Consider the following 16,677-nt stretch of genomic DNA (forward strand, 5'->3'; position numbering starts at 1 on the left):
GTGGAAGAGGGAGAGAGAGGAGAAGAGTGAAGAGACCTCTCCCTCTCACTGACTGCTGACAGGGGCGCTGGAGCTGGACCAGGCGCATGCAAATCACTTCCTGCCCAGAGAATACTAGTTATCATGGAGCAACACATGGTAAAAGAATGAGAGCAGCGAGAGAGAGAGAGAGAGAGAGAGAGAGAGAGAGAGAGAGAGAGAGAGAGAGAGAGAGAGAGAGAGAGATATACATCGCAGGAAGTTCTCAGCTGACAAAACATGTGTGCGCGCGTCTGCTTTGAGTGAATGATTCCTCATGACTCATCTTGACACGTCTACTCTATGGAGGCACAGCGGCTCGCGCGTACATCAGAGTTGGAATAACGGGAGGACTCATTCATCCCGTTAATGGTTGTAGTGCAGCAGGTTGTCAACTGGTAGTACTGGTGGCACCAGGAGCACCGTGAGAAACAGAACAGGTAGATACCTCGGGGCTGCAGTTCTCCCCGCTTTCCGTGGGAGAAAAACAGCGGCTCGTGCAGTCAACAGCATACCCCCCCCCCCTCCCCCCATGAATCATCCGCGCACTCTGCTGTGTTGTCCCGAAAAATGCCACCTTTTAACGAGACGATTTCACAGCGGCTGGGTCGGGGAAAGTGCCTTCAGTGTAGCATCGCCCATATCGCCAAACACCAACCTCGCGTGCATCTGCGCGTCAAAAGACAACGATACCGATGCGTAAGACCAGAACAATCTATCCCTATGTCTATTATATCTACTATATCTGTATGTTAACTGACCCTGTATACACTAGAGAGCCCACTGGCACTGATAAACCAGTTCATTATGTCGATTTGGATGCAAGTTACACCCAGGTTCGCTTTCTCAGTCTCAAATCACGACGGATACATCGGTGCTTGCTACAGCTATGCAGTCTCGCGACTAGTGTGTATAGGAAAGCCAGGAAACGATAAGAAAGTAAATTGAACTCTAAAATATAAAAGTTTGGAAACAACTCACCTTATTGTTATTCTTGACTTGCAGCCCCCGAGCGCAGAAATCAAATAGTCCGCTCACAGGATTCTGACTCCGCTCCTTACACACGGTGCGCGTGTCTGACTGAAATATTGTTCGTGAGGAGCGCACGGGGAACACCGAGTCGAATGAAGGCAGCCAGATGCGCTCGGTAGCTTTTCATTGGCTCCCTATCCCCGTGCCCTCTCCTCCTCTCCCGGGTCCGCGTGCGCAAGCAGAAAGAGGCACAACATCAAGCCACTTACTAATTTGATATTTATTTTAAATACAGCACGTTATTATACCAGATCAATATGATGAACAGAAACTTCTGTTCAGGATCAGTTTTAAACTGTACGGATTGTTATGTCTTTCATGCCATGGCTGGCATGAAAGTTTATAAACACAAATTATAATGCGAGTAGCCTCAGGTAGCCCTCCAAACAAACTAATAATATGCCATAACCCTGACCGGGATTCTTTTAGATTCATTAAAGTCTTCAGAAATGTTCTATCTGTCTTAATTGTAATCAAGCAATATAGGCTAATTATAGTGATTACTCGAACCGCTGTTTCAGGCGTCTAATCGGGGTTGAATACACAGAACCGTCGCGCACCTGCCCTCAGACAGACCCCATCACAGCGTGAGCCCGCCACCTGCTGGGCAGAAAATGCGGAATAATCCGATAATTTAATCCGCCATCAAAACAACATCAAGAACAAGGTCACCGTAGGACAGAACCCGGTACTGTTTAGCGGGTAAATCCACTATGTATGCGCCGGACAGAGATGGGAAGTACATTTTTCTGGTATCAGTAGCCTAGGCCTACCTTACTTCAATATTAATTTTTCAGACAACTTTTTACTTTCTAAAATTGTTTACATAAATATCTGTAGCCTACTTTCTACTTCTTTCAAACCAGGCTTTAGTTTATATCTGCATTTGGTATCATGAACAATATTAGTCGTTGCTCGCCTTTTTTAATTTCCTGGCTATCACGCACAACAAACGTAATTTAGGCTACGAGGCTACCAAGAATAACATTTTCCCCAAAAAGTTTCAAAGAACAGGTTTGCATCATCAATGAGTATTGGATGATGACTCTACGGTACCCTGCTCTATTCTGTTTGAACTCTGTTTTAGTCTTCTCTGTTCTCCTCTCCTCTCTCCTCGTCTCACTGTGTAAAAAAGTATATAAAGGTTCTAAAATATTTTTTGAAAAAATCTCTCTTCCCTGCTATGACAATATCTATAGTCCACAGAATTTTGACTCTAGATTTAGCATGGAGGTTATGTGACTGAAATCACAAAACGTGATTGGTGTGGTGTCAGGGCACTAGTCAATCAGGAAGCTCAGATGAGAAAATGCAAGCAAAATGTCCCAGATACCCGAATTCACCCTACTTGATGAGGCCTCTACTATACTCTACTGTAGTCTGCTCTGCTCTACTATACTCTACTGTAGTCTGCTCTGCTCTACTATATTCTACTGTAGTCTGCTTTACTATACTCTACTGTAGTCTGCTCTACTATACTCTACTGTAGTCTGCTCTGCTTTACTATACTCTACTGTAGTATGCTCTACTATACTATACTCTACTGTAGTATGCTCTACTATACTATACTCTACTGTAGTCTGCTCTGCTCTACTCTACTGTAGTCTGCTCTGCTCTTCTATACTCTACTGTAGTCTGCTCTACTATACTATACTCTACTGTAGTCTGCTCTGCTCTACTCTACTGTAGTCTGCTCTGCTCTACTATACTCTACTGTAGTCTGCTCTACTATACTCTACTGTAGTCTGCTCTACTATACTATACTCTACTGTAGTCTGCTCTACTATACTATACTCTACTGTAGTCTGCTCTGCTCTACTCTACTGTAGTCTGCTCTGCTCTACTATACTCTACTGTAGTCTGCTCTACTATACTATACTCTACTGTAGTCTGCTCTGCTCTACTCTACTGTAGTCTGCTCTGCTCTACTCTACTGTAGTCTGCTCTGCTCTTTTATACTCTGCTGTAGTCTGCTCTTCTCTTCTATACTCTACTGTAGTCTGCTCTGCTCTTTTATACTCTGCTGTAGTCTGCTCTTCTCTTCTATACTCTACTGTAGTCTGCTCTGCTCTACTATATTCTACTGTAGTCTGCTTTACTATACTCTACTGTAGTCTGCTCTACTATACTCTACTGTAGTCTGCTCTGCTTTACTATACTCTACTGTAGTATGCTCTACTATACTATACTCTACTGTAGTCTGCTCTACTATACTATACTCTACTGTAGTCTGCTCTGCTCTACTATATTCTACTGTAGTCTGCTTTACTATACTCTACTGTAGTCTGCTCTACTATACTATACTCTACTGTAGTCTGCTCTGCTCTACTCTACTGTAGTCTGCTCTGCTCTACTATACTCTACTGTAGTCTGCTCTACTATACTCTACTGTAGTCTGCTCTACTATACTATACTCTACTGTAGTCTGCTCTGCTCTACTCTACTGTAGTCTGCTCTGCTCTACTATACTCTACTGTAGTCTGCTCTACTATACTATACTCTACTGTAGTCTGCTCTGCTCTACTCTACTGTAGTCTGCTCTGCTCTACTCTACTGTAGTCTGCTCTGCTCTTTTATACTCTGCTGTAGTCTGCTCTTCTCTTCTATACTCTACTGTAGTCTGCTCTGCTCTTTTATACTCTGCTGTAGTCTGCTCTTCTCTTCTATACTCTACTGTAGTCTGCTCTGCTCTACTATATTCTACTGTAGTCTGCTTTACTATACTCTACTGTAGTCTGCTCTACTATACTCTACTGTAGTCTGCTCTGCTTTACTATACTCTACTGTAGTATGCTCTACTATACTATACTCTACTGTAGTCTGCTCTACTATACTATACTCTACTGTAGTCTGCTCTGCTCTACTCTACTGTAGTCTGCTCTGCTCTTCTATACTCTACTGTAGTCTGCTCTACTATACTATACTCTACTGTAGTCTGCTCTGCTCTACTCTACTGTAGTCTGCTCTGCTCTACTATACTCTACTGTAGTCTGCTCTACTATACTCTACTGTAGTCTGCTCTACTATACTATACTCTACTGTAGTCTGCTCTGCTCTACTCTACTGTAGTCTGCTCTGCTCTACTATACTCTACTGTAGTCTGCTCTACTATACTATACTCTACTGTAGTCTGCTCTGCTCTACTCTACTGTAGTCTGCTCTGCTCTACTCTACTGTAGTCTGCTCTGCTCTTTTATACTCTGCTGTAGTCTGCTCTTCTCTTCTATACTCTACTGTAGTCTGCTCTGCTCTTTTATACTCTGCTGTAGTCTGCTCTTCTCTTCTATACTCTACTGTAGTCTGCTCTGCTTTACTATACTCTACTGTAGTCTGCTCTGCTTTACTATACTCTACTGTAGTCTGATCTGCTCTGGGGTTCTCTCCTCCTCTCTCCTTTCACTGTGTGCAGAAAAAAAGTTGGGGAAAAAAAAACCTTTCTGAAGGTTCCAAAAATATTTTGTACTCTACTCTGCTCTACTGTGCTCTGCTCTACTCTGCTCTACTGTGCTCTGCTCTACTCTGCTCTACTGTGCTCTGCTCTACTGTGCTCTGCTCTATTGTACTCTACTCTGCTCTGCTCTACTGTGCTCTGCTCTACTGTGCTCTGCTCTACTGTACGGAATTTTGGGCCCCATAAAAAAAAGGGGGCCTTGGAATTGTCCTAACTTTCCCCCCTATATGGCGCGTATATTCTACTATACTGTACTCTACTTACATTACGGGATTGATCAAAGATGGCACAGACCTGTAACCAGCCAATCTCGTTAATCACAGCTGTGAGAAAGGGAATATTTTATGACATCATTTTGTGAGTTTCTTTACCAGGTCTGATGTTGTCATAGCAGCCAGGATAACAGATGAGCTAGTAAGAAATACAACCACTGGTCAATTTACACACAATGGGTCACTTCCGTTATTCGTGTTATTTTTGCCATTAAGCGAAAATACACACACTCACAAATTTCAGTCCTTTAAATGTTTATTGTTGTATAAGAAAACTCTTCGATTTGAAGGGGCCTGATTCATAAACACTCCATGAGTTTAACAACTTGTTGCATAGCAACAGATACGCAGTTGATTGGATATTTGTTTGGTGTTTGTATACTAGCCTATTGAGTATCAACAGGAAGTTGTCAGAACCTTCGAGCGTACCAACAGGAAGTTGTCAGAACCTTCGAGCGTACCAACAGGAAGTTGTCAGAATCTTCAAGAGTACCCACAAGAAGTTGTCAGAATCTCTGAGCGTACCCACACAAAGTTGTCAGAATCAACAATGGTTACTCTGGCCTGAGTCCCCCCCACTTAGCACAGGGACCGAATGTGCCTTAGCAACAACACGTCTCATGGCAACCACATCCCATAACGCCACAGGCCCCTCCCCCAATCAGAAGTGTGTTCCTTGCCCCCCTCCTCCTCGTCCCTGGAAACAGAGAAACAGCCCGTTCCTTCACTCTGTCACAACTAAACACCTCAGATCTGGGATCTTCTGCTGAACTTCCTAGGGAGACTGTTTGCATGCTGTGTTGGATAACAGCATCCTAGGAACTGTTTGCACGCTGTGTTGGATAACAGCATCCTAGGAACTGTTTGCACGCTGTGTTGGATAACAGCATCCTAGGAACTGTTTGCACGCTGTGTTGGATAACAGCATCCGTTGAATGAATAAAATAATGTGACCGACAGTGTCTCAGTTTCAGCATGTCAGAATGAGCTGCTACTATAACAGCATCTCATGTCTGGCCTGTTTGTGTGGATCTTTTAGCAGGTGCTTCTATCTGGTAGAATCTACAGAGGTAGAATCTACAGAGGTAGAATCGAATCTCCAACCTCTTGATCTGCAGTCCAATGCTCTAACCACTAAGCTACAGTATATTCACACCCACATCACACGATTGTAACTCAGTTTTACTTGAATGCCCTCACTGATAACAGAAGATAAATACAAAGTTTTTGCATAAATTGTAGCAGCTTCTCTAACGAGTAAACATCAAATGAAACCTCTCTCTCTCCAAGCCTCAGTACACCCTCCAAAAGTAACATCCTTCTTTTCAAACCGCACACACAAAGTGAACACTTACAGTGTGTTTCCTATATCCAATATGAACAAATTAAACTATTACAAACACATGATTATGGCTGACATAATAGTGCATTAGAAGTAAATAAGTATTAAATATGTAGCTTACGGTACCAGTGCAACCATCCAGTGATTTAGATTTTAACTTCTCTCAAAGTCAGTTATTGATAACTTGAACATAATAATAATAATAAGTCAGAAATAGTGGCTTTGCACTAATGTTGGTTGTTTGGATAGCTGACTGTTTCTCTATAAAACTAAGTTCTTCAAGTCAATCCCCCATCTCTTCGAGGGAAACAAAGTGCTTAAAGAAGGAAAACCTGCCAAGGAAACATCCACAAGCAGGAAGGAAGGAGGAACAGGAGGAGGAACAGGAGGAACAGGAGGAGGAACAGGAGGAGGAACAGGAACAGGAACAGGAGGAGGAGGAACAGGAGGAGGAGGAACAGGAGGAGGAACAGGAGGAGGAACAGGAACAGGAACAGGAGGAGGAGGAACAGGAGGAGGAGGAACAGGAGGAGGAACAGGAGGAGGAGGAACAGGAGGAGGAGGAGGAGGAACAGGAGGAGGAACAGGAGGAGGAGGAGGAACAGGAGGAGGAGGAGGAACAGGAGGAGGAACAGGAGGAGGAACAGGAGGAGGAGGAGGAGGAGGAACAGGAACAGGAGGAGGAGGAGGAACAGGAGGAGGAGCATGGCTGGTCATGGTTAAACCAGGGCTGAATGGTTGTGTGTGTGTGTGTGTGTGTGAGTGAGAGACCCAGGCTGTGCTCAGGGACGTACAGAAGGTTTAGACCTCAGTGTATGTAAACACTGTCACGTTCCAGAGAAGTGACACACGTCTGTGTTTGAGCCTCAGCATAGCTGTGGTTCAGGACAGCCTGTGCCCCCGTGGCCAGCAGAGAGGGGCGCTGGAGGAGGGGGGAGGGCCTCTAGTCCGACCCTTGCTGGAGGTTCCTGTCGTAGTTCTCCAGGCAGACGCGGACGCGCTTGGTGAAGTAGCCCGGGTCAGAGATGGCTTTGAGCAGGTCGGTCTGGATCAGACACAGGTCATACAGCTCGGTGGTGCAGGCGGTTCGAGTCTCGCTGCCCCCTGGGTCCACAAACACCTGCAGAACCACAACACAACCAGGAGAGGGGAGGAGGGAGAGAGGGGAGAAGATGGAGAAGAAGAGGGATGGGAGATGGAGGAGGGCAGGAGAGGAGGAGGATGCCCGATTAGACAATAAAAAAAAATGTTCTCAGAAATGTGTAGCCGTGGATGAATCAGAAAAATGAACTGGAGCAGGAAGAAGCGACACACACACACAATGTTCTGTGTACCCTGGGATGGACGATGGTGTCTTGGTCGTTCTGGCGGATGTTGTCATCGATGAAGATGTGCTGAACGTCCTGATCGAAGGGATCCACCCACAGAGGCTTCCCTCCCTGCATGGAGTAGGTGTTCCTGGACCACCTACACACACACACATATATATATATATATATACATACACACACACACGCACACACACACACACATATATATATATATACACACACATGCACGCACACACACATATATATATATATACACACACACACACACACATATATATATATACACACACACACACACACATACAGAATGGGTCTTAGTCCAGTATCCAATCATATAACCATGGTGTGTGTTTAACCCTTGTGTTATCTTCGGGTCATTCTGACCCATCAGTCATTGTGACCCACCGTCGTATTGCGACAGATTTACCGCATACAAAGACAAAGTGAAGCATTTTCTTTTAACTGTCGGGCTGTCTCAGACCCCCCACATTGCGAAGGTTAAAAGAAAATTATTTTAATTTGTTTTTGTATTGGGTAAAATTGGGTAAACACAACGATGGTTCGTTATGAACCTTTGGGTCATGTGACCCGAAGGCAGCACAAGGGTTAAGTGTGTGTGTGTGACCACGTACCAGTCGAAGTGGTCCTGGAAGCCCCCCAGACCTTGCACAGAGCTGAGGTAGCGATACAAGGCTCTCTCTCCCCCAGCCTCCCCCCTCCTCCCCCCTTCCTCCCCCCTGGAGGACAGACGCTCCGCAGAACGAGTGAGGAGGACTTCCTTCCTGCTGCAGCGAATCTGCCCGGGGGTCACGTTCACTCCCAGCTGGGGGGGGGGAGAGAGAAAATGTAGAGGAGAGATGGAGGGAGGAATAGGAGGGAGGAGAGAGAAGGTAGATGAGGGGGAGGGGAGGGGGGAGAGGAGGACGGTGGAGGGAGAGGGGAAGGAGGAGATAAACAGAGATAATGTTGACTAAACCTTTTCTGGTCCTTATGAATGATTCATGCGTACTTGACAGTCAACAACTTCCCAGCTATCACAGTCTGCATTTAACACAGATCCACAGGTTACTGTGTGTGTGTGTGTGTGTATATGTGTGTGTGTGTGTCTGTATGTGTGTATCTGTGTGTGTGTGCTTTGTAGGAGTGCTTCTATCTCTATTTTTGAGGAAAAACTGCCATTTACAGAAAATGTCCTGAGAATACTGTCAACATGTAGTGAGAACTGGAGAACATTACTCAGACAGAACAAGCCCCCCCCCCCTCTGTGGTGATACATGATCAGCTCTTGACAAGAGACAGATTATGACTTCTAGATAGATACAGCCACCTCACACACTCACACACACAGCCTCTGCAGAAATCAATGCATTCCGCTCCAGTAAGCTAACTGGTAAAGGGAACATACTGGGTTGGGCTCACCTCCCCCTCCCCCCCCTCCTCCTCCTCCTCCCCCTCGACCCCCTCCCCCCCCTCCCCCCCCCCAACAGTAAAGATGGGGTCATGAACCCACTACAGAATCACACACACACAAACAGACACACACACACACTCACAGACACACACTCAGGCAAACACACTCACAGACACACACTCAGGCAAACACACGCACACACACAAACTGAAACCAGCCTTCTACAAATGTGTCTGACCCTTCCAGACCTGGTGAAGCATCTCACGGGCTGATGTATGATAAACGCCCCCCCCTCCCCCCCTCCCTCCTCCTCCCCCCCCTCACCTGCAGGTCAGGCAGGTCAGGGAACAGGGGGTGTCTCCCCTGCGTGAGAGCCCTGGACATGGCGGTCAGCACGCGGGGCAGGTCGCTGCCGAAGGTCCTGAAGAGCACAGCGAAGTCCCTGCCCTCCTCCACCAGGTCCCTGAGCAGCTGGAAGAAGGAGGGCAGGATCCAGTGGTACAGGCGGCCATCTTCCCCCGTCACTGCCAGCTCCGGCTCTGCCCCCCGGCCCTCCGGCCAGCGCAGCAGATCCAAGTGCTCCTCCAGGACACCACGGAAACGCCGTCCATCTGGGGAGCGCGTGAAGCCGGCCATGCGTCCGAACTGGGAGTAGTAGCTGACAGCGCCCTCATGTGGTGGGAGGAGGGAGGGCGCATCGCTCGTCCACTCCCATTGACCTAGGGAGAGAAGGGGCGGGGTTTAGACGGGAGGAGGCAGGTGATGCCGGGACAACGGTCTCCTTCCTCTCCCTCTCTCCTCCTCTCCCTCTCCCCTCTTCTCCCTCTCTCCTCTTCTTCCTCTCTCCTCCTCTCCCTCTCTCCTCCTCTCCCTCTCTCCTCTTCTCCCTCTCTCCTCCTCTTCCTCTCTTCTCCCTCTCTCCTCTTCTCCCTCTCTCCTCCTCTCCCTCTCTCCTCCTCTTCCTCCTCTTCCTCTTCTCCCTCTCTTCCTCTTCTCCCTCTCTCCTCCTCTCCCTCTCTCCTCCTCTCCCTCTCTCCTCCTCTCCCTCTCTCCTCTTCTCCCTCTCTCCTCCTCCTCTCCCTCTCTTTCTGTCCCTCAAACACTACAAAATGATTAAGTTACGGGAGCCTTTCGCAAGGCATCTGTTCAATGAGATGCTATTTGTTGAACTATTGTATTCGTTTTTGATCATCGTGCATGGTATCTGAGATTAGATTACGATTAGAGAGGTTACTTTGCACTACGCCGGGTAAACAATGCGCCTAAAAACTATTCCTTGACTGACCACCGAAATCTTAATCCTATTGACTTCTGATGACATTCTATGTGCACGATTTGTATGTCGCTTTAGACAAAAACTTCTGCTAAATGAATAAAAGCGTACTTGGCAGTAGACAGTATCACATGTAGCCTTTCACTGTGTCACTAGTAATCCCTTCTTCCCTCACCTGATCTACCGGGGCTCTGTTTCCAGGCCCTCTGACTCACTCGCTCAACTGACCACTTCCAGGCTCGGCTCTACAACAAATCGGAAGGGCGGGCATTGGTTTCCACAAGGGGGCATTTTGTATACAGCCGACCCTGACCATTTTTCATCACCATTGCTAAAGCCAGACATGCCACTAAAAAGTCTGCAATTCGATGGCGGGGATAAGGGTGTTTCTATGGAGGAGTTTAACCAGAGCTTGTTACGACCAGGTTGACACTAACCTCGTTTTGTCACGCGACCCCAAGTCACCGAGGACAGGAAATACTCCAATGCCGCCACCGTCCCTTGTCCCGTCACGGCATCTGACACCAGAATGGTGTTGTTGAGGTCGACGTGAAGGACTAACTTCCTCTTTTTCAGGGACAACCAGCGAGGAACTGAAACGGAGAGTGCGTCTTCCGTAACGACGACAGAGTCCGTCCCGTTCTTGTCCGGTTCATCATCTAAACCGACTTCGTCTTTCATGTAGGAAGAGAGATGGCCGTCACGTGTCGAGGCGCTATCGGACATATCTGAGGAAAACCGTCTGGTGACGAAAAAAGGTGTTTTAACAGTGTTGGACGGCGATTGTGTCATGTCCTCATCGCTCAACCGGCTTTTTCTCTCGTTGACTCAGCAACGTACATTGTTTACTTCCTCATTCTGATGACGTTGCATTTTCCTCAACGGAAACCAGTCTACTGCCCTCGTCAGGGTACCGCGGGAACATCACATGTTGAATTAATTAATGAATAATCATGTTTACAAAACTTGACCTTGAAGTTCTATTTGGATTCAGTGTCGTTGCACAGAGAAACACTTTTACTTTATAATGTAGCTTCTCAAAAAGGTTTTATTTATATTAACCATTTATATCATATTCACAGAAGCATTCTGCATGTCCCCCAATGTTTATTTTTAGCCCAAAAGGAAAACACAGGAATAGAGGGAGCGGGTGTACAAGACTGTGCACAAACAGATTCAATCCAAAAACAACAACAAAAAGTAGCAGAATGGGGAGTAACAGCAGTCTAGCCCTGGGACCAGGGAGTGCCCTCATGCAACCATGCACCTTACAGTGTACACAACCAAGCTGTGCTCTCGCTTGAACAAAACAAACTAAATGTATCCACAGGATCAAGGGCACCACAAGCTAAAGAAAACAACCCCCCAAAACACCAATAGGACACAAACAGGAAGACCCGTACATCAGCACGCTGGAACAGCCTGACAGGGTTAGGGGCCACAGGGCAGGGGCGGGGCCAGGGCGCGGAGCCTGGGGGCGGGGCCACGTCCTCTGAGCTGCATTCGGGGGCAGCAGCTTCGCTCCACACCACACCTGCTGCCCTCTCTATCCAGGTGGAGCACCACACCTGCTGCCCTCTCTATCCAGGTGGAGCACCACACCTGCTGCCCTGAGGCCAGGCAAGTAGAAAGTGAATACAGAAACCCACTCGAGCTCTTCCCCACACCTCAATGACGAGTCTTCTTCCCTCAGAACTGCTGCAGCTTGTTAAGACAAGGAGCTGCTGTTGGTTTCCATGGGAGCACCGAGGATGACTATTATGGGATGCATGGCCAAGTGAAGGATTAGCAGTGTTCCGGAGGGGGAGTTAAAACAAAAAGGTTCAGTTACCAACTAACGACAGATCCAGATCTGTGTTGCGTCCTCTATAACCACCTGGGGGCTATGAGAACACACCAGTGTGTGTGTGTGTGTGTACACTGCAGAAACAGAACTATACAGGATGAGTGAGCATAACTATAAACACTTACTACACACACACGTGTCGGCAAGTCTGTCTGGCGTGTGTCTGCCCACAACTACAGCTCAGCACACCACAGGGGGGGCTCCAGGGAACCCTGCCCCCCAGCAGGGCCTGCCCCCCAGCAGGGCCTGCCCCCCAGCCCTGCACTCCTGGGCTGGAGGGTGTGTGTGTGTGTGGGGGGGAGAGGGACACTATGGATGTCCAGGTAGTTAGTGAGCCCTGCAGTGTCTCTCCAGCAGATGGGGGAGAGGGACACTATGGATGTCCAGGTAGTTAGTGAGCCCTGCAGTGTCTCTCCAGCAGATGAGCAGCAGATAGAGAGGCCACGCGTTGCTGCTCCAACATCCACGCTGGCTGGGACTCTTCCAGAACCTTCTAGATCTTTCAGGCTCCGCCCCTCTGCCCCTGGCCCCGCCGCTAGTCCACCTCCTCCATATTGCTGTAGGACGGAGAGGTGCAGTCTGCGGAGTGGGCCTGGAGGTCAGAGGTCACCTCGTTGCTCAGACTGGGGGCCCCGTCTGAGTCCAGGTCTGTCCCAAACAGGGCCTGGCTAGATGCCTGCAAAATAAACCAGGGTTATTTAGATCAGCTTTGTTGTCTGGCTTCCCTTCAGTCCCTCTCAGGACTCCCCTCTCCATCTGAATGAAACAGACACACAAGCAAATACAATCCCCTTCCTGCGATAATTACTCTGTAACCCCTGGCAACAGGTCTGTGGAAGCCGATCGGCTGAATGAATAACGTTGATGACATCAGATTGAGAGTTTATTTAAAAAGCGTTACATGGCTTTAATTTCAGTGCAGTTGAGATGGAGGCACCTGTACATGATCTGACCCCCCCCCCCCCCCCCCACCAGGGCTCACCCAGGACACACAACACAGCTCTCAACCCCACACTTACATTACTGTTCAAAACAAAACAAAAATCATACAAGTCAATACACATTATACAAGCATTTATGGTGTTATTCATTAACAATAAATATTCAAATATAATTCTCTGATCAAGTATTATCCATAGAAGAATCATAATTGTTAAATACATATTAGGGCAAGCAGTGACCAGAGACTGAATATTCATAATACAACTCTGGATACAGCCAATAGGATTAACTGAAACTCTGGACTGGGCTACATTCATTTTCAAATCAGTCGACGCGAGAATGCAGAGAGAAAACACCTATGATATGAACACCTACTGTCGTCACGACACTAGACACAGTCGAGCAACGCTCACAGTTCAAATGACATAAAAGGGACAATAAAAATGTGACTTACAGTATAATTGCATGATCTTGCACACATGATGACAGGCCAGGGGGCGGTAGTGGATGGTTAGATTCCTAACAACTGTAGTAGTATACAGCACCATATCTATCATAACACAATCCCTATTACAGACCACTGAGATAGAGATAGAGAGATGGTAGAGAGACAGAGAGAAGGGAATGAGGTAGAGAGAGACAGGTGAGAGACAGACAGACAGACGAGAGAGAGACAGGGGGGAGAGAGACCGGGGGGAGAGATGGAATACTCTGGAAGAGGGACTGAGCATCTACTTAATAACAATGGCTAACTTCCTGTCCTGCTAACCCAGATGCAGATGGCTGACTTCCTGTCTGACTACTTCTTCAGTGTGCACACAGTGCAGGACTGGCCCCAGACAGCAGGCTGTGTGCACACAGTGCAGGACTGGCCCCAGACAGCAGGCTGTGTGCACACAGTGCAGGACTGGCCCCAGACAGCAGGTTGTGTGACACAGTGCAGGACTGGCCCCAGACAGCAGGCTGTGTGCACACAGTGCAGGACTGGCCCCAGACAGCAGGCTGTGTGCACACAGTGCAGGACTGGCCCCAGACAGCAGGCTGTGTGCACACAGTGCAGGACTGGCCCCAGACAGCAGGCTGTGTGCACACAGTGCAGGACTGGCCCCAGACAGCAGGCTGTGTGCACACAGTGCAGGACTGGCCCCAGACAGCAGGCTGTGTGCACAGTGCAGGACTGGCCCCAGACAGCAGGCTGTGTGCACACAGTGCAGGACTGGCCCCAGACAGCAGGCTGTGTGCACACAGTGCAGGACTGGCCCCAGACAGCAGGCTGTGTGCACACAGTGCAGGACTGGCCCCAGACAGCAGGCTGTGACGAGGTCACCCAAGCTCAGGACATTCATCACATGCCGAGTTAAAAAGTTCATTCTCATGTTACGCTTCAAGTACAGCTAAAGGTTAGAACTTAGTTAAAGGGACAGTTCACCCCAAAATAAAAATAAATGTTGTATTTTATAGGGTGAAGTGTCCCTTAAAAATATATAATTTTCAGTTGGATCCATGTTCACTCTTAGCGGCCAGAATCCTGACGATTCTGCATGCACACTAACCCTTCCCATGTGACACCTGCAGGGGTCATATGCCAGGGGGTCAAGGGTCAGGGTGTGGACCAGAGCCTGAGATCAGACCTGGGGTGCGTTTCCCCAAAGCTTCGTAAGCCTAAGTTGATTGTAGAATCCATCGTACGACAAATTTTAGTTTTATGGGCTGTTCCCAAAGACACCGTAGCTAAAGTGTCTCTTGAAAATTCGTAGCTCTTGAAAGCGCATAGATTAGCTTACTCCTTACGAGCATGTTTGGGAAACGCAAGTAAGAAATATCGATGGTTTCATTATTTTGCTCGATCGTTGCTACAATCCATCATTATCGGGAAACGCAGCCCTGACTGCAACATGCTTGAAACGCAGCCCTGACTGCAACATGCTTGAAACGCAGCCCTGACTGCAACATGCTTGAAACGCAGCCCTGACTGCAACATGCTTGCATTATTCTAGTCAGGGGGTTTTCCCTGGACGATGGGTGGAGCATCTTATACGGTCTTCTATCTTGATACAATGGAGATGAGTTTGACCAGAGGTCGTCTGGGGGACTTAAGATATACATGACCCCACAAAGGACAGTTGACCATTTGGATGGTCAACTACTGAACAGAAGTGCAACTTGAGAGGTCTTATCACCTGGGGGAGCTTTGGACATCAGGTCCTGAGGGTTTGTTGTTTCAGCTGTCACTCTATTGTGTCTGGAGACTGTGACTGACGTTTTTATTGATTGATTGTTGAATAGAAATGACCAGATGTTATGAATCTATATAAAGACTTCCACTGTATTGTTGGCTACCACTATTGAACGACCCTCTGATACATGTCTGTGATCCGGTATGACGGATCACAGAGTGCTCGGTTTCCTGCTGTAATATTCTAATAAAGAATTTGTATCAATCCGGCAGTCATATCAATCCAGGTATCCAGTGTCATCAGAAAGCTTCCATGACATGTCTCTTCCTGTTTAAAAATGAGGTCTGAAACAGCTGGAGAACCAGTCAGTCAGTCAGACAGACTGTATAAAAAGACAGCCAGCCTCTAACCAGCCATCCAGCCTCTAACCAGCCAGCCTCAGCTTCCAGCCCCAGCCTCAGCTTCCAGCCCCAGCTTCCAGCCCCAGCCTCAGCTTCCAGCCCCAGCCTCAGCTTCCAGCCCCAGCCTCAGCCTCCAGCCTCAGCCATGCCTCCCCAGCAGGTTGAACAGCAGGTTGAGCAGGAGGGCGAACAGGGCAGCCAGGGTGCCCAGGACAAAGTAGCGGACGCAGTCGTCGTCAGAACAGATCCTGTGAGGCTTCCTGTGAGTCCCCGCCCCCTGCGGACGCTCCTCTTCTCTCCTCCTGGCTCCTCCTCTCCTGCGCAGAGCGCTGAACAGGCCCCGCCCTGGCCCCTCCTCTTCCTCCTCCAGTTCCTGCCATATTAGAGCGGCCTGCGATTGGCGGAAACCTGCGTCAGCTTCTGGGCAAGGGTGCGGTCCGACCCAAACCTCACTTTACCCAACCCTATCCTTCACTAACCCAAACCTTTAACTGACCTTCCCTGCCCTTAACTAACCCAAACTCAATCTACCCTACCACCATATTTAACTAACCTACCATAACTTCTTACTAAACCTAACTTTCCTCAAACTAGGGTCCGGTTGTGTAGCAAGCCCAGAGGAAACAGAACAGTGTTGGAGTCCCAAGCTGAGATGGTTCTCACAGGGACACATTCATGTAAGTACACAGGTGTTGCAACACACAGCCCCCCCACTTACATCACACAGAGATCCAACAGGCTGCCACACCCTCCGCCTCACTCAACACCCCCCCAAAACACACACACAGGCCCACCCCTTCTCCCCACAGCCCATGTGCTGTACAGTGTTCTGGTCTAGAGTGTCATACACCCACCAACACTCTCCTCCCTCGACATCCCCCTCCCCTGTGGAGAACATATGTGTTGCTGAAGAGAGTGTGTGTAGAGTGTGTAGAGAGAGAGAGTGTGTGTGTGTTGAGAATTTGTGTGTGTAGAGAGAGAGAGTGCAGGAAAGAATTAGGGGTGGGGGAAAAATTGATTCACATTTGAATCGCGATTCAGTTTTCTAGCAATTCACAAATGTAAAAAATCTTTTTTATTTCTATTAAAAAAAATTGGGGGGATAAAAAAATCCCTAAAAAACGTGAATCGATTTTTAATTGATTCGTGACCCCAAGAATCAATTTCAATCGTAAGGTACC

General features: G+C 48.0%; 1 protein-coding gene and 1 long non-coding RNA gene across 3 annotated transcripts; both read right to left on the minus strand.

Moving 5' to 3' along the window:
• Nucleotides 1-5,007: 5,007 nt before the first annotated feature.
• Nucleotides 5,008-10,995, minus strand: si:dkey-32e6.3 (uncharacterized). Of its 2 annotated transcripts, XR_009929492.1 has the most exons (6): nucleotides 10,568-10,995; nucleotides 9,182-9,576; nucleotides 8,079-8,269; nucleotides 7,450-7,582; nucleotides 5,223-7,235; nucleotides 5,008-5,190 (listed from the first exon to the last, which is right to left on the minus strand). XR_009929492.1 is itself a non-coding variant. In XM_062455754.1 (5 exons), the coding sequence occupies exons 1-5, from the start codon at nucleotides 10,920-10,922 to the stop codon at nucleotides 7,059-7,061; spliced, it is 1,251 nt and encodes a 416-aa protein (XP_062311738.1). In that variant the 5' UTR covers nucleotides 10,923-10,995; the 3' UTR covers nucleotides 5,008-7,058. The 2 variants fall into 2 exon arrangements, 1 of the variants encoding a protein (XP_062311738.1); XM_062455754.1 differs by having other exon boundaries at nucleotides 5,008-7,235.
• Nucleotides 10,996-11,160: 165 nt separating this feature from the next.
• LOC134016384 (uncharacterized) lies at nucleotides 11,161-12,767 on the minus strand. Its single transcript, XR_009929493.1, has 2 exons — nucleotides 12,169-12,767; nucleotides 11,161-12,100 (listed from the first exon to the last, which is right to left on the minus strand). It is a non-coding gene; the product is annotated as an uncharacterized LOC134016384 (long non-coding RNA).
• Nucleotides 12,768-16,677: the final 3,910 nt, after the last annotated feature.

Source organism: Osmerus eperlanus, unplaced genomic scaffold, assembly GCF_963692335.1.
Source record: "Osmerus eperlanus unplaced genomic scaffold, fOsmEpe2.1 SCAFFOLD_653, whole genome shotgun sequence".
In the NCBI taxonomy this organism is placed as follows: Eukaryota; Metazoa; Chordata; class Actinopteri; order Osmeriformes; family Osmeridae; genus Osmerus; species Osmerus eperlanus.